The 16,906-nt window shown below is 47.8% G+C and overlaps 3 protein-coding genes and 1 long non-coding RNA gene across 4 annotated transcripts; 1 reads left to right on the top strand and 3 right to left on the bottom strand.

The window, feature by feature from the left end:
- Nucleotides 1-427: 427 nt before the first annotated feature.
- LOC124665061 lies at nucleotides 428-3,215 on the bottom strand. The gene is made up of 2 exons (XR_006990470.1): nucleotides 2,607-3,215; nucleotides 428-714 (listed from the first exon to the last, which is right to left on the bottom strand). It is a non-coding gene; the product is annotated as an uncharacterized LOC124665061 (long non-coding RNA).
- LOC124665060 (G-type lectin S-receptor-like serine/threonine-protein kinase SD2-5) lies at nucleotides 973-3,187 on the top strand. The gene is made up of 2 exons (XM_047202465.1): nucleotides 973-1,222; nucleotides 1,292-3,187. The coding sequence occupies exons 1-2, from the start codon at nucleotides 1,055-1,057 to the stop codon at nucleotides 3,053-3,055; spliced, it is 1,932 nt and encodes a 643-aa protein (XP_047058421.1). The 5' UTR covers nucleotides 973-1,054; the 3' UTR covers nucleotides 3,056-3,187.
- A 3,038-nt stretch (nucleotides 3,216-6,253) lies between the features above and the next one.
- LOC124667528 (PR5-like receptor kinase) lies at nucleotides 6,254-8,544 on the bottom strand. The gene has a single exon (XM_047204797.1). The coding sequence runs from the start codon at nucleotides 8,449-8,451 to the stop codon at nucleotides 6,373-6,375; it is 2,079 nt and encodes a 692-aa protein (XP_047060753.1). The 5' UTR covers nucleotides 8,452-8,544; the 3' UTR covers nucleotides 6,254-6,372.
- A 3,907-nt stretch (nucleotides 8,545-12,451) lies between these two features.
- Nucleotides 12,452-14,727, bottom strand: LOC124666099 (PR5-like receptor kinase). Its single transcript, XM_047203451.1, has one exon. The coding sequence runs from the start codon at nucleotides 14,651-14,653 to the stop codon at nucleotides 12,716-12,718; it is 1,938 nt and encodes a 645-aa protein (XP_047059407.1). The 5' UTR covers nucleotides 14,654-14,727; the 3' UTR covers nucleotides 12,452-12,715.
- Nucleotides 14,728-16,906: the final 2,179 nt, after the last annotated feature.

A 16,906-nucleotide genomic window follows, 5' to 3' on the forward strand; every position in this document is an offset into this window, starting at 1 on the left:
GGTTCCGGTTAGGTTTTCTTCGGTTCGGTTTTCAGTTTCAGTTCGGTTTTGCACAGCCGGAGGTATTATCGCCAACTTTGGACAAATCATCTACAAGAAGTCTCAAGAATGAATGGACCTAGATGGTGCAGTGTCTCCCAGGGATCAATGGTGTACATATTAGTTGGCGTTCGACAATATCTTGCGTGGTTGGTCAGACCATAGCACAGCCAGGCAATGTCCATGGGCCAGTTTCTTCCTGTGCGCCCGAATGGATCTGAAATACTAGTCGTACAGGAACAATGCGATGGTTAATCTATGAAAGATAAGCTGTTTCTTTGAAATACTTCACTACAGTCCGTGATTCCGTGCTAGTTTTCCACCGCGAGTAACAAAAATTAGAATCACAATCAGCCAAGATGGACCAGCTGCGAGACAGGATTCGATCTGTAAACGGCACAGCCAAATACTCAGCGCTACAAAATGTGTATAAGAAACAGCTAATTCACGCATGTTCACGAAGATGACAAGGCTTTTTGCCACCCTCGTTTGGACGTAATTCACGGAATTATAGTGAGTGAGACATGGTTAATGGTATGATAGCTAAGGCCAGTCAACAAGGCATGCAGGCCTCCAGCTACATGCTTCCAGGCAGCTGCCCACCGGTGTCAGCTTCAGCTTTGCCCCTAGGAGCTTCTTCCAGAGTGACGGTGATGGCCTCCAGATTCCACAGATCTGAATGTGGCAACAAACCGTAGAACGAACAAAAATGAGTGCCTAACAAATTTGCAGAATTAGAGAAAAAAAAAGGAGCCGATGCCTTATGAAATGTACTAGTGACACGGATCATCTGGGTATATTTGCAAACAATATTTCACGACCAAAATACATCAGTCAATTCAACGCAATGCCTACAAAATTCGATGCAATTCCTACAAAATCTGCGGAGACCACAGCTGTCCAGCTTAGCTCCACAGATAAGTATCCTAGCTAGCACCCACTGTTTACTTCTTCCGCTCTGTGAGCCTGTCACAGGAGCCTGACTCCAACTCCAATTTTTTGTTCATGTTAACCTATGCAAACACAGATGCCAGCCATGAGCGCCTCTTCTGCTCTCAACCTCCTGCCTCTCCTCCTCCTGCTCCTCGCTGCCACCAGCTGTGAGGCCACCACGATAAACATCACCAACCGATGCTCCTACACCGTGTGGCCAGCCACCGTGCAAGTGGGCACTGGTGAAAGGGTCATTTCGGGGCATGGCTCCTATACCGCGATTCCAGCCGGTGTGGCTGTGCGCGTTGAGGGCAGTGAGCTCAAGTCAGGGCAGGTGTGGACACTGGATGTGCCCGCCAACGCTTCCAGCTGGCGCATCTGGGCGCGCACGGGCTGTTCTTTTAGCGGCAATGGCATAGGGTCGTGCCAAACAGGTGACTGCGGCGGTGCGCTCGCCTGCAAAATCTTAGGTAAGCCGCCAACCACGTTCGCCGAGTTCATGACTGGCAGCACACAAGATTCCTTCGAGATCTCACTTCTCGATGGCTTCAATGTGCCCATGGATTTCCTGCCAGTGCCGGTAAAGGGAGAGAACGAGTGCAGCAAGGGGCCACGGTGCGCGGCCGACATCACGTCACAGTGCCCAGAGGAGATAAAGGTGCCTGGGGGTTGCAACAACACATGCACCGGAACTGGGTCCAGCAATTGCACCTACTCGGGCTTTTTTAAGCGGATGTGCCCAGACGCACACACTCTCCCGGAAGATTCTGCTAAGTACGCTTGCCCAGCGGGCATGAACTACCAGGTCACCTTCTGTCCCCCAATCAATCTAGCAATTTCTCCTGCAGCTATGAGTCCTCCACCTACACCCACGCTCGAGACAACGCCTTCACTATCAAGTCCTCCGCTTGCTCCTATTGGGTCAAGAAGGACAAAGCGCAGAGTCACAAGCAGAGTTATCGCCATTCTAGCTAGTGTATGCAGCTTTATATTGGTCAGCATGTTGTTCACAATCACTTTCTATATATGTACACGAAGAGCACAATGGAAACATCGGGAGATGGAGGAAGAGGAAGAGTTTAGGGAGCTACAAGGAACACCAATGAGGTTTACATTTCAACAACTAAAGTTAGCAACTGAGCAATTCGCTGACAAGCTTGGGGAAGGAGGATTTGGGTCTGTTTTCAAGGGACAATTTGGGGAGGAAAGTATTGCAGTAAAACGTCTGGATCGAGCTGGCCAAGGAAAACGAGAATTTTCAGCAGAGGTTCATACAATCGGCAGCATCCATCACATCAATCTGGTGAGATTGATTGGTTTTTGTGCAGAAAAATCTCATAGGCTCTTGGTATATGAGTATATGCCAAAAGGATCATTGGACAGATGGATCTACCGCCGACATGACAATAATGCTCCTTCTCTGGATTGGAGCACACGATGCAAGATCATTACTCACATAGCTAAGGGCCTCTCTTATCTTCACGAGGATTGCACAAAAAGAATTGCTCATTTGGATGTTAAACCACAAAATATCCTCTTAGATGACAACTTCAATGCAAAACTTTCTGATTTTGGACTGTGCAAGCTCATTGATAGGGATATAAGCCAAGTGGTTACTAGAATGAGAGGCACACCTGGATATTTAGCACCTGAATGGTTGACATCACAAATAACAGAGAAGGCCGATATCTACAGCTTTGGTGTAGTGGTCATGGAAGTCATCAGCGGAAGAAAGAACATCGACACCTCCCGATCAGAAGAGAGCATCCATCTCATTACCCTATTGGAAGAAAAGGTGAAGTATGGTAACTTGGTAGATTTGATCGACAAGAACAGTAACGACATGCACACACACGAGCAGGATGTAATTCAGATGATGAAGCTCGCGATGTGGTGTTTGCAGATTGATTGCAAAAGAAGACCTAGGATGTCCGAGGTAGTCAAGGTCTTGGAAGGTAACATGAATACGGAGAGCAATATTGACCATAACTTTGTTGCAACAAATCAAGCTACTTTCGACACTGCCGGAAATGTGTCATCCTCAGTTCCACCTATAGCCTCACATGTATCAGGGCCCAGGTGAAACGAGACAATCCTCACAAGATAGATAATTAGATTATGAGCAGGCAATGTTCCAATGTAAAGAAAGAACGATAATTTGCCTGTTTTGTCAATATTTTGTCAAATTACTATAATCGAAAACCCTTTATCTTCAGTTATTGTCATTTTTATTGCTTTGTTCAGTTACGTATGATAGGAAAATCGATTAATTATATTGAAAACTTGAGACTAACAACATGTTTAGCAATGTTCCTACAAGAGCAGAGCAATGCAGACAATGAAATCAAGTTCATAAGTATAAATGAAAGCATGGTTTTCTATTTTTTTTTTTTTTGGAAAGGATGGTAGAACCTATTGTAGTAAGGGACCTGTTAAGTGGTAACTATATTGGAAAAGTTTCTATATTTGCACCAGTGCAAAGGTCCTCAGCTCCGCCTCTAGCCTCGGAATCCAGGACCCAAGTGAAATTAGACAGCCCCACATGATAGCCTCTTCCTCTTTGATTGTGAGCAAGAGATTCTCCTAAATAGAATAAAACCCCTGGTTTGTCGTAATTCCTGAAATTGCTGCAATCCAAAACCACCTATCTCGAGTTAATTTTACCTGCAGTATATTTCAAATATCACGAACATTCTTTGATCTACAAAAGATGAACTCAATTTTACTCCTTCGTTCAGTTTCTCACAGTAGCACAAATCAATCTTCTTCTGAAGATCATAGTGGAAATAGGCAGCATGGTTTAAACATGCCGTAGCTACAATGAATTAGAGAAATGCACAGAACGAAAGCTAGGTAGTAAGTTTGAGGAATAACTAGTAAAAACTGATCAGTTAGTTAGCACAAGTTATTTAAAATCTGCGCCACAGTTGGTGACAGAAAATATTTACAGTTGGTGAACAAAAATATTTGGTTAGAACCCGTTGCTTGAGCGAGTGTTCATACGGGTCGAACCTTCGTCGACGAGGACACAGGGGGGATGAGACCGAAGGCGGCGGCGAGGTACTCCACGGCCTTGTCCGGAGGCCGGCGATCAGGGGCGGCGCGCCCACAGGCTGGGTGCGGTAGGAATATGTGAGACGGCGGAGAAGCGAGAGAGAGCCACCGGGGGCTGGCGGTCCATATCGCCGCCACGGCCGCGGCGGAGGAAGCGCCGCCGGCAACTGCGACGGTGGAAGCGAGGAAGGAAAGGGCATGAGGCGGCCCGCCTACCCAGCCCACCGTACTGGGCTGTTGGAAGAGTGACATTTTCTGGCCCTTTTTTTCTTAAAAAAAAAACTCCCCCGCTGGCGGCATTGCTCCGTCCGCTTCGCCGACGGTGGCGGCGGCGGCGGCCTGGAGCTTCTTCCAAACGTTTCGCCTTGAGCGCGCCGCCACGTTGCCGCGCCCACAGTTCGCTTGACCTTGGGCTCGGGCTCCTACGGTACGCCGTCCCTCCTCCCTGTGCCCTAGCATCGTATCTGCCCACCGCACCCGACCTGAATGCCAGCCGGGGCACCCCGTCTAGGTCATTAGGTCATCGATCTCACATCCTGGCTCCTGCTGAAGTCGATTCTCGTGCGTACTGCTCCACTGCATATATTGGTGTTTTTCACCGGGTGTGTGTTGTCAGACCACACAGCTTTCTGTGCTAAAAGTCTCATTTCTATGGATTGAAAATGTACCAAAATCCTCAAACTGTCAGGGAAACAAACAAACTTCCGCATCAACTATCAATAGTATTGGTTACCACGAGTGATGAAAAGAGAGCAAAAAGAATCCAATACATGAAGCGCTTTATTGTTCTGTTGTGATGAAGTTAGGTTCGATCCATGTTTTCCCCCTTTTGAGGGAAACTGACCCATCATTCCCCCCCCCCCCCCCCCCCTTTCCTCTCTCCTTCCGTCCGCTCCGCTTTGAGAGTCTCCTGCCTCCTCCCGGCTCCTCCCTCCCTCTTCTCCGGCGGCGCCGCCGGCTGGAGGAGGCGGGAGGGAGGAGGCCAGTCTGTATATAGTAGATCTAGGTCTAGGAGTAGTTGTGTTCGGGCTTTGTCCCGGTTTGGCGTCTTGCCGGTGGAGATTCGGTGGCCATGGCTCCTGGGCAGCTCATGGCGGCCGAAGGAGTTTCTACCTCAGCTCGTCAAGCTCTGGAGGAAGGAGCTGATGGCGAGCAGTGGTGCTGCTCCTCCCTCCACAAGAGTCAATAAAGCCCTGTGCTGCACCTTGTTTCCGATCTGTGCAGCATCTCCCTCTTCTCCGGCCGGCCATGGTGGCGAGGGGAGAGGGCGTGGAGGTGCTGTGTCAGTTGGGAAAGCTTGGTGGCAGCAGGGAGAAGGGAAGCTGCTGCAGCGGAAGCTACCAAGCGTCGGCGAGCTGCGCCGCCGCTATCTTTGGCCGAGGGGGCCGCTCCGCGTCTCTGGAGCTCTTGCTCCAGATCTTCATTCTGGAGTTCACCAGCGTCGGCCTTGGCTAGCCGGCGCTATCTTCGGCGTTCTGAGCCACTCCAAGCCGGCTTCTTCGTCGGCTATCTTTCCTCTGCGTGAGGATTTATCTCGACCCCGCTCCAGGAAGCAACGCCATCGACGCCCCAAGTGGCAAAGTCCCCGGCGGCGACAATGGTGCCTGAAGATGGAGGTCTCGCTCCGGCGGCGGCGACTGAGGACTCGATCGCGTTTTTGCAATTTTCTTCAGGGTCCTAGTTGTAATATTCAAGGCCTGCTTTTCATCTTCTTTTTCTTAGAGGGCCTGCTTGTAATTTGTACCGACCGCTTTGACTAATGAAACTTCCTGACTCTTCGGGGTCTCTCCTGTTCAAAAAAAAAAAAAATCTTTTCAATCTTCAACACTGCCTATGTCATGAAAACGCAGTGCAACCGGTTCAGAACATAAAGCACTTGTGGCAACGAACTGATCGATGCATATTACTTAGTCCCTAAAACATCCAGTGTTCTCTTATTCTGTGCATTTTTCTGCTTTGCTGCAGCTGTGAGCATTTTCATTATTTCAAACATGCTGTTAATTTCAAATATGGTATCTGCGAGCAGATTTGCATTACAGAGATACTGGACAAAGGAATAAAGACGTGTTCATTTGTTGTAGATCAAAGAAGGTTTTCATATCAAGATACTCTGCAGGTAATAAGAGGTTTCAGATTGTACTCCTTCCAATCCGTAATAACTGTCGTGGTTTTAGTTTAGATTTGATTTAAAATGATCTAAAACCACAACACTTAATTATGGATCCGAAGGAGTAGTAATTTCAGAAAGTAAATACAATTCTCGAAAAAAGAAAGTAAATACAACAGACCGGGACTTCAAACTCATGCTCACAATCTAATTGGTTTTTTTGCCGGGACAGTCTCATTTCACCTGGGCCCTGATACATCTGAGTTTAGAGGTGGAGCTGAAGAGTTTACATTTCCAGCAATACCAAAATTTGCTTGACCTGTTGTGACAAACTTATAATCTATGTTGGTGTCTGCATCCATTTTACCTTCAAGGACTGTGACGACCTCAGACATCTTAGGCCTTTTTTTGCAATCAATCTGCAAACACCACATTGCAAGCATCATCATCTGGATTGCATCCTGCTTATGTGATTGCATGTCGTAACTGTTATTGTCAATTAAATCTGCCAATCGATCACTCTTCACCTTTTCTTCCAAGAGAGTAATGAGATGGATGCTCCCTTCTGACCGGGAGGTGTCAAGGTTCTTTCTTCCGCTGACGACTTCCATGACCACAACACCAAAGCTGTAGACATCTGCCTTTTCCGTGATGTGTGACGTCAACCATTCAGGAGCTAAATATCCTGGTGTGCCTCTCATTCTAGTAACCACTTGGCTCATATCCCTATCTATGAGCTTACATAGTCCAAAATCTGAAAGTTTAGCATTGAAGTTGTGATCTAAGAGGATATTTTGTGGTTTAACATCCAAATGGGCAATCTTTTTGGTGCACTCCTCATGAAGGTAAGCAAGGCTCTTAGCTATCTGCTTAATAATCTTGCATCGCGTGCTCCAATCCAGAGGAGGAGCATTATTGTCATCCCGAAAATAGATCCATCTGTCCAAGGATCCTTTGGGCATGTACTCGTATACCAAGAGCCTATGGGATTTCTCTGCACAGAAACCAACCAATCTTACCAAATTAATATGATGAATGCTGCCAATGGTCTGAACCTCTGCTGAGAATTCTCTTTTTCCCTGACCAGCTCTATCCAAACGTTTTACGGCAATACTTTCCTCGGCAATTTGTCCCTTGAAAACAGACCCAAACCCTCCTTCCCCTAGCTTCTCCGTGAATTGCTCAGTTGCTACTTTTAGCTGCTGAAATGTGAATCTCATTGGCGTTCCTTGTAGCCCTCCAAACTCTTCTTCCTCGTTTATCTCCTCGTGTTGCCGTGTTCTTCGTTTATATATGAGTAAAGTAAAGATGAATAACACCGTTAACAAAATGAAGCCGCCTACAGGAGCTAGAACCAGAGGAACTCTGCTTGCTATCGAGGATTTCTTGCTTGTTGGCCCAATGGGTGCAGGTAGGGGACTTGGAGATGCAGATGGTATGTCGGCCGCAGGTGTAGGCAGAGGACTCACAGCTGCAGGAGAAATTGTTTGATTTGTCAGGGGACAGAAGATTATCTGGTAGTTGGTGCTCGTCGGACAACTGAAAGTGCTGGAGCTATCATCCTTGGGGTAGCTGTAGGCATCTGGGCACATCTTCTTGAAGAAGATCGAGTAGTTCGTGGAGCTGCAATTGCTTGCCGCGTTACCGGTGCAGCAGTACCTGTCCTGGTTGAACACCGTGCATGCATCTTTACACCCCCCTGGCGCCTTCAGCTCGCTTGGACACTGCAATGTGATGTTGGCTGGACAGCGTGACCCCTTGCACACTGACCTTCCCTCAACGGGCACCGGCAGGAAGTCCATGGGCACATTGAATCCGTCGATGAGGGAGATGTCGAAGGAATCTTTCATTTGTCCTTGACCAACTGTGAACTCTGCGAGCGTGTTGGGCGGCTGGCTATAGCCCGTGCAGGCAAGCAAACCGCCGCAGTCGCCTGTTTGGCATGACCCGTTACCATTGCCATTAAATGAGCAGCCTGTGCGCGCCCAGATGCGCCCGCCCGTGGTGCCAGCGGGCACATTCAGAACCCATGCCTCTCCTGGGTCGAGCTTCTTGCCGCCTCCCACCGGGACGGCGGCTGGCCACACGGTGTAGGAGCATTGGTTGATGATGCTGAATGTAGTGGCCTCGTTGGTGGCGGCGAATAGGAGCAGGTGCAGAGAGAGGAGGTGGAGAGCCCAGGAGGTGCTCACCACCATTTGTGTTGTGATTTTCGCTTGCCAGAGATAGGACTTCTGTGGCAGCTTACAGAGCAGAAGAACTAAAATGGAGGGTGCTAGAGGACTTGATCGGTGGTATTTTTTCCAACATATTTCCATGACCCATGCCTTGAATTATTCAAGGGTCAGCATATGACAGCCTTACATGCTACAGTGGGAACTGTTGATGGACTAGTACTTGCTTGTGGAACTTGTGCTCTCGCTTCTGGAGGTACATGTGAACATCCGTGCATTATGTTTATTGATGATTTTGGCCGTAAGAAATATTTGAATTACTGCTAGATTGGTCTTTTTATGGATTTTTTTATTGCTTGGAGATCTTTATCTGTTCTTGATCTTCTCTATTTAGGCTTGCAAGATAGCTGCTCTTTGAAGGCGATGTCCCGTGGAAGAGGCTGGTCGGGGAAGTTGAGTACTCAGGTTCAGCACTTGCTTGACATCCCTCTTTGAATCTGCAGGGACAATCTTTGCGCAAGCTGATTCTGACAGCAGTGACAGCAGTCGGCCAGCTGCCTCTCTTGAGGCGGTCAAACTGGAATCTAGAAGCAGCAACGAATAGGTCATGCGTGATCTTTGCAAGATGTTGACAGCAGTCAGTAGCTGCCTGGAATTAGCTCTAGACCTGGATGCCATGTTGACTGGAATAATTAGCTGTCAACTTTCGGGCCATGTCGCTTGTCATCAACCAAAACATTCTCCTTGATTTATGGGCTGTCAAGGGTGGCTAAAACCTTGTGTTCACAGAACATCTACGTTAATTAGCTGCTTTTATAGACATTTTGTAGGGTTGAATCAGAGGTTACATGAATGCTCAGTTGCGCCGTTTACATAATTGTGTCTCGCAGCTGGTATTGTACTATCTTAGCTAGTTCCTGTATTTCTGAGTATGAAACTGCCCTTCCTCGGTGGCAAGAAACAATAGCATTGGAGTTTTGAACTATTTCTTCTTGATCGGAAAACATTCAAAAACCTTGCATTCATAGATGAACTGCCGTTATACTCGGCATGATTGATTAGGAACTGAACTGTATGGGCAACACACTATTGCTTGGTTTTGCAATGGTGCTGAACATTGATTCTACTGTAATATGCCTCTGGTAATATAGCATTAAGACCACTACAAGTACATCTGAGTGCATATTTTGAAGTTTGTTACAGAACTAAGAGGAACCATACTATCAAAATCTTGTAACAGAATGGTACAACAGTGCTGAAACCTCAAATTACTATTCTAAAACTGCACCTCAGCGTGACAGTCGACACTGCACCTGTTGCAGTCGCCGTTGGACACTTCAGCTAGCTCCATCCTGTTTAGCTGGTCTACGAAAGCTTCTTCCACTAGTCCGTGCAGGTCCTACGTGTGAGGGTCCCCGCTGGAGTTGGGCGCCGGCGGCGGCATGTCGCTGCTCCTCTCGCCCATCGACTTCGGCAGCGCTGCAAGTTAAGTCGCAGAGTGTTTGATCGATTTGCTGCTAGCTAAGCATTCTAACGGAAGGATGACAGAAGGAGGAGAAGAAGAAGGGACAAGCTACTCTGAGTTAGGTCGACGGCGAAGCTTACCTCCGGCGAAGAAGCCGCCGATGTTGAGCAGCGCCGCTACGAGGACCAGGGACAGTAGCTGCAGCAGCGCCGCTAGGAGGAAGGAGAAGCTGTGACGTTGATGCGGCTGTTTCATCTCTCTTTGTGAACTCTTGACTGATCCTGCACTGTATTAGTCTGGATATTTGTTTGTTTTTTTACTTCTGATGATTCGTAACGAAGCATCTCACTGCCTCTCGTTCTGAATTCGTCTGAAGCTGTCAGGCAGAAGCCGCGAACTGCACATGGGAAGGAGAAATTCTTCAAGGGAAGTGAATGGCTGCGATTGAGGGGAAGGAGAACAGAGAGCAGAGACATGTACAGGTGTATTGTAGGAGGTGATGTGTTAAATCGGTACAGTAGTTTATAAGCAGAGAGCATCTTCTTAATCAGGCTTATGTATAAGCATCGCACGTGTGATGCATTGATGGCGGTATCGCACCAAATCACTGTGGTCAAATCTAACTGCTAGCAATCCATATATATGTATAAACATAACCACTGCAGTATTTTGTTAGGGGAAACATAATCGCTGAGGTGATGCTTGTATGTTTTTTTTATTGAAGATGATGCAAAATCACATTGGAGGAGGATAGTTCGACTCAATTAAACGGCCCACGAGAGGCCCTTTAACGAGAAAATACAAAGACCAAAACTATCCTCCTCCAATGTGATTTTAAAAAAAATAATACGATGGTTTTGTCAATTCAATAATAATACACGTTTTTCGATTTTTTTAAAAAACATGACCTAGTTGCCGGCCAGGGCCTTGTTCGCAGGCCGCTGGCTGACCAAGCCCAAGTCGGCCCTCTAGCTGCCAACCGGCCCTAATTGGCCTATGCGACATGGTCGGCAGGTTGCTTGTCGCCCTTGTTGATCGACTCGATTGCATCTCGGTCGCTCGACTACCGTGCCTAGCCGTGCCCTGATGACCACACCCCGCCCTGTCGTGCCCCAGCCCCGACGACCGCGTCCCATCGCTTCCTTCGCTCGAGCACCTCTCCTCTCCCCTTCACCCATCTCACCCCGGTCACCCTAGTCTCCTCCTCACCTTATGCTCCGACAGCCGCCTCGTCCCCCCTACAGCACGCCGCCAACGAGTGTGTCCCCGCCATCACCAGAAGTGTCGCCTCGTGCCTCCGCGTGTTGTGCGCCACGCCCAAACTTGTACCGTCGCTTGTTCCTCCTTGATGCGACATGTCCATGTTCCATCTGTCTGCATCGCTGCTCCCATCATCATCGACCAGCGCGTTGTCGTGCACCGACCTCCGCACGCCCCTCAAGCTCGACACCCTTCTCCCGCCCTCGCGCGCGAGCGCCTCCTCGACGCGGATGTGCTTGATGCCCTGCTGATGCCGCAAGCACTCCACCGAGTGGTGGTGGTGCTGCCCAAGTCCAAGATGGGGTTCTCGTTACTGTTGTACACGATGCTATGCTCCTTTCCCGAGCTTCGGTGGCCTACCGTGTCGCACCTCGGCCTGCCGCCAAGCTTGCATGGTCGACAGGTAGAGCGCCGACCAACTGCTGTCAGCAGGTGGCGTGCCGACCAGGCACGGTCAGTTGGCAGCCAGCCGACGGAGTCAAAGTTTTGCAATCCTAAAAAAAACATGTATTATTATTATTGAAAATTAACAAAAAAAATCGTATTATATTAAAAAAGAAATCTCGCTTCCTCCAATAGCCCAATATAGTGTGCTGCTGGATGTGGGCTGCCTGCTACGAGATACCATGGGCCGCAGGGTGGGGCTACTCTTTCATTCCTCGCTTCCACCGTCGCAGTTGCCGGCGGCGCTCCGTCCGCCGCGGCCGTTGGCGGCGATCTGGACCATTAGGCCGGTTGCTCGCCGTCGCTTCTCCATAGTCTCACATATTTCCACCGCATCCCACCTGTGGGCGTGCCACCCCTAATCGCCCGCCTCCGGAGAGGGGCCATGGGGTACCATCCTCCTCAGCCTTCACCGACAAGATCAGCGGGTTGATGATGAACCGGGCAAGCAGCCGTGTCAGTGTCAAGGACGCGGATGTGGCCGAACCACGCCAACGCAACTCAAAGTAAGCATCCACATTGCAAATTGTTGGGCAGATCTGATGCTGTGAAATTACTTTGTGGTGATAGCTTTACATGGTTGAAGCTTTCAATTCATGATATTGAAGTTGCTTGAACGGAATGTGATATAAACTTGGCACCACTGGTATAGTGATATTTACGTCGGGCCCTTGTCGAGAAAATGATGTTTATGTGTCGAAGAGTAGCTGATTACTCGTTGTTGTAACACTTCACATGTTTATTCACCAACGGTCAACATTGATGATTATATGTAGTGGTGAAAAGGAGTGAAAAATCCCATACACCTGTAGTCATCCTTTTGATATTCTTCTCGCTGCCTATGTGGCTATGTCAGAAATGCTGCAGAATTTGAGAGCACTTGTGCTAACTACCTGATCAGGATTTATTAGTTACTCTCAAACTTACAACCGGCTTTCATTCTGTTTATTTCTATACTTCATTGTAGCTACAAGCTGTTTAAAACATGATTTTTATTTCCACTATGATCATTAGAAGCAGATTTCTGCTACAGGGAGAAACTGAACAAATGAATAAAACCGAGTTCCATCTTTTGTAGATGAAAGAGTGTCTGTAATTTGAGATATTCTGCTGGTAAAATTAACTCGAGACAAGGGGTTTCAGATTGCAGTTATTTCACAAAATGCAACAGACCAGACATTTTGTTCTACATAAGAGAATCTCCTGCTCACAGTCGAAAAAACTGTGGACTGTCTAATTTCACCTGGGGCCTGATAGTTCTGAGGCTAGAGGGAGAGCTGAGGATTCCACATCTTCTGCAATGCCATAATTTGCTGGACTTGTTGCAACAAAGTTATGGTCTATGTTGGTGTCTGCGTTCATGGTACCTTCCAGGACTTTGACGACCTCGGACATTTTAGGCCTTCTTTTGCAATCAATCTGCAAACACCACATTGCAAGCTTCATCATATGAACTACGTCTTCCTTGTGCGCTTGCATGTTGCTACTATTCTTGTCAATCAAGTCTACCAACTGATCCGTCTTCGCCTTTTCCTCCAATAGGGTGATGAGATGGATGCTCTCTTCTGACCGAGAATTGTCCAGGTTCTTTCTTCCACTGATGATTTCCATCACCACGACGCCAAAGCTGTAGACATCGGCCTTTTCTGTGATATGTGATGTCAACCATTCAGGAGCTAAATATCCAGGTGTGCCTCTCATTCTGGTAACTACTTGACTCATATCCCTATCAATGAGCTTGCATAGTCCAAAATCCGAAAGCTTGGCATTGAAGTTGTCATCTAAGAGGATATTTTGTGGTTTGACATCCAAATGAGCAATCCTTTTTGTGCATTCCTCGTGAAGATACGAGAGGCCTTTCGCTATGTGAGTTACAATCTTGCACCGTGTGCTCCAATCTAAAGGTGGAGCGTCATTCTCATGTTGATAATAGATCCATCTGTCCAAGGATCCTTTGGGCATATACTCATATACCAAGAGCCTATGAGATTTCTCTGCACAGAAACCAATCAATCTGACAAGATTAATATGATGAATGCTGCCAATTGTCTGAACCTCGGCAGAAAATTCTCTTTTGCCCTGACCAGTTCGATCCAAACGTTTGACTGCAATTCTTTCATCACCAAACTGTCCCTTGAAGACAGACCCAAATCCTCCTTCCCCTAGTTTGTTTGTGAATTGCTCGGTTGCTACTTTTAGCTGTTTAAATGTGAACCTCATGGGCGTTCCTTGTAGCCCCCCAAATTCTTCCTCTTCCTCCATCTCATGCCGTCGTTCTGCTCTTCGTTTACGTATAGTGAATATAGTGAGGAACAAGACGGTGAGCAAAATGAAGCCAACTACAGGAGCTAGAATTGCAATGACTCTTCTTACAGAGGACTTAAATTTCTTGCTTGTTGGCCCAATAGGTGCAGGCAGAGCACTGGGGGACAATGGTGTTACCTCAGCTGTAGGCGATATTGCTTCACTGGTCAGGGGACAAAATACAACCTGGTAGCTGGTGCCCGTCGGGCAACTGAAAACGCTCGACCTGTCATCCGCGACGTAGCTGTAGACATCTGGGCACATCTGCTTAAAGAAGACCGAGTAGTTTGTGGGGTTGCAATTGCTTGCCGCGCTCCCTCTGCAGCAGTAATTGTCTTCGTTGAACACCGTGCATGCGTCGTTACAACCCCCCGGCGCCTTCAGCTCGCTTGGGCACTGCGCCGTTATGTTGGCTGTGCATCGGGGCCCTTTGCTGCACCCTCCCCCTCCCTTAGCTTCCAAAGGCAGGAAGTCCATGGGCACGTTGAAGCCGTCAACGAGGGAGATGTCAAAGAAATCCTTGTCATTCACGACACCAAGCCTAAACTCCGCGATGGTGTTTGGTGGCTGACCATAGGCTTTGCAGGCGAGCAAGCCGCCACAGTCACCCGTTTGGCATGTCCCGGTGCCATTGCCATCGAATGAGCAGCCCGTGCGCGCCCACAGGCGCGTGCTGTTGGTCTCACCCGTGTTGAGGGTCCAGGCCTTGCCTGTGTCGAGCTGCATGCCACCACCTATCGGCACAGCAGCTGGCCATATGGTATAGGGGCACCGGTTGGTGATGTAAAATGTGGTGGCCTCGCTGGTGGCGATGAGGAGCAGGAGGAGGGGAGGCAAGAGGTGGAGAGCCGAAGAAGTACTCACCACCGCCATTTGTGTTACATGAATCAGAATTGGAGTATAGAGCTCCTGTGGGCTGTGGCTGCTGCAAGTGTGGAACTGCAGAAGAACTAATGAAGGGTGCTAGGGGACTGGTATAATTTTCAGCTCTTCCCCATGATCCACGCGTTGAGCTGTTCAACGGTCAACATGTGACAACCTGGACGCTGTCCTGATAACTTTTTGATAGAGATGGTTGCTTCTGGAGCTTGTTTTCTTGTTTAATCCTTTTCCAGTTACATGTGTTTATTCATATAGTATGTTGATTGATCTTTTTTTTCCGTAGATTCCTCTCCAAATATTTATTAGGAAAACTTGTTAGGTAAGCACATATTTGGTTACTCCTAATCTGCTTTTTTTTTTTTACCTAATCTGCTTTGTGATTTTGTTGTAATGGCTAGATCTGGAATCTGGAGGCCAGGGACGAATAGGTCATCTTTGCATGAAGTCGACAGCAGCTGCCCGGAAGTAGCTCGAGGCCTGGAATCCTGGATGCGTTGTTGACCCATGCGTTGTCATAACTCAGCGACTTCCGTGCAAACCAGGGTGACCAAAACCTTTTGGTCTTTGTCAACGTCTGTGTTAATTACTTGTACATACACATTTTGTAGCGTTAAATCGGAGGTTGAATGGCTGATTGTAATTCTACTACTGATTATGAATGATCCCTTTCTCATGGCCAAAATATCGCACTTAACAATAATCGGTCAGGAGCTCTTCTTTTGTTTTGTTCTGTTCTGAAAAGCACCATCATTGGAAATTTATGACGATCGTGGAATTCTTTTTCGGCCATTTGCTTTATATACTACCTTTATGCCAAAATAGTGTTTATAAGATGTTTTTGAAGTCAAACTGTGTTAATTTTAATCAAGTTTATAAAAAAGTTAACATTTGGAGTATCAAATGGATATCATTTTGATTAATCATGAAGCATATTTTAATATGGTATACATTTGATATTATAACTATCAATAATTTCTCTATAATGATCGAAGATAATGAAGTTTAACGGAAACCAATGTATGTCAAGGAGGGAGTAACTTTTGCGAACTATTTATTCCATCCTTATCATAAAAAAAGTGAACTATCTTCTTCTCAACGAGAAACATTCAAACACCTTGCTTCATATTCACTAAAACATATCTAGATACATACATTTATGAAAAGAAAAAAAATGGTCCTAGAGCATTGGACACAGATCAGGTGACATGCACCTTTTGCACATGCGGTCTAAATTCAAATTTAAACATTGCGAAAAAATATGAAAAAAATTATGCATATTCATAGCACATATTAAGATAACCCCTAAAAATTTCAGATCAAAATTCGAAACATACATCGAGAAACAAAAAAGAGAAACTCAGATGTGAATAGTCTACAGAGAAACTCAGATTTGAATTCGGAAACTATTCATGAAAGATTTCTCTTTTTTTGTTTCGCGATGTATATTTCGAATTTTGATCTGAAATTTTTAGGGGTTATCTTAATATGTGCTGTGAACATGCATGATTTTTTTCAGATTTTTCCGCAATCTTTAAATTTGAATTTAGGCCGCATGTCACACGGTGACATACAAAAGGTGCATGTTACCTGATCTGTATCCCACTACACTCCAGCTCAGGCGCCGGTACAGGAGAGTGAGGGGGTCGTTGCCGTTGGTGAGGTTGGCGACATTGCCTGAGTCGGTGGCGTCCACCAATCCGTCATCTCGTTCTCTAGCACGGGGACGAGGTTGGTGGACTTTGCGAGCGTTTTACTAAGGCCGGTGCCAACGCGGGCGTGAGCGCGGGCGGTACCGCCCGCCGCCGGCGAGAGAGGGAGGGAGTGGGGCGGGACGGGAGCGCGGGGCGCTGCGGGCTGGCGCCGGGCGGTACCGCCCGCTGCCGCCGGCTCCCGCCCGCGTTGGGGGCGACGGCCGAGGCGTTAGCGGGCGAGAGGCGGGGCGGCGCGTTGGCGGCGCTGGGCGAGAGAGGGGCGGGCGAGAGGGCGGGCGAGAGCGGGCGGTAGGCGGGCGGGAGTGGGGCGAGATGCGGGCGCTAGCGGGCGAGAGATGGGCTGGAGTGGGGCGGTAGTGTGTAACGGCTAGCTGACGTGGCGCGCTCTGATTCGTCCACGTCAGGTAGCCGTTGCTGGTTAAAAAACCCCTATAAATACCCCCATATGGTTTCACTCACTCCACACCCATTTCATCTCCATTCATCACCTTCCCTCTCTCAAATCTTCTCCACCATGTCCGGTTGGACTCCA

This window comes from Lolium rigidum, chromosome 6 (assembly GCF_022539505.1).
Source record: "Lolium rigidum isolate FL_2022 chromosome 6, APGP_CSIRO_Lrig_0.1, whole genome shotgun sequence".
NCBI classification, from domain to species: domain Eukaryota; kingdom Viridiplantae; phylum Streptophyta; class Magnoliopsida; order Poales; family Poaceae; genus Lolium; species Lolium rigidum.

Coding starts and splice junctions, on each gene's coding strand:
- LOC124667528 (XM_047204797.1), bottom strand. CDS start 8,451: ATGGAAATATGTTGGAAAAAATACCACCGATCAAGTCCTCTAGCACCC.
- LOC124666099 (XM_047203451.1), bottom strand. CDS start 14,653: ATGGCGGTGGTGAGTACTTCTTCGGCTCTCCACCTCTTGCCTCCCCTC.
- LOC124665060 (XM_047202465.1), top strand. CDS start 1,055: ATGCAAACACAGATGCCAGCCATGAGCGCCTCTTCTGCTCTCAACCTC. Junction 1,223..1,291: donor AAGTGGGCACTGGTGAAAGG/GTCATTTCGGGG, acceptor GAGGGCAGTGAG/CTCAAGTCAGGGCAGGTGTG.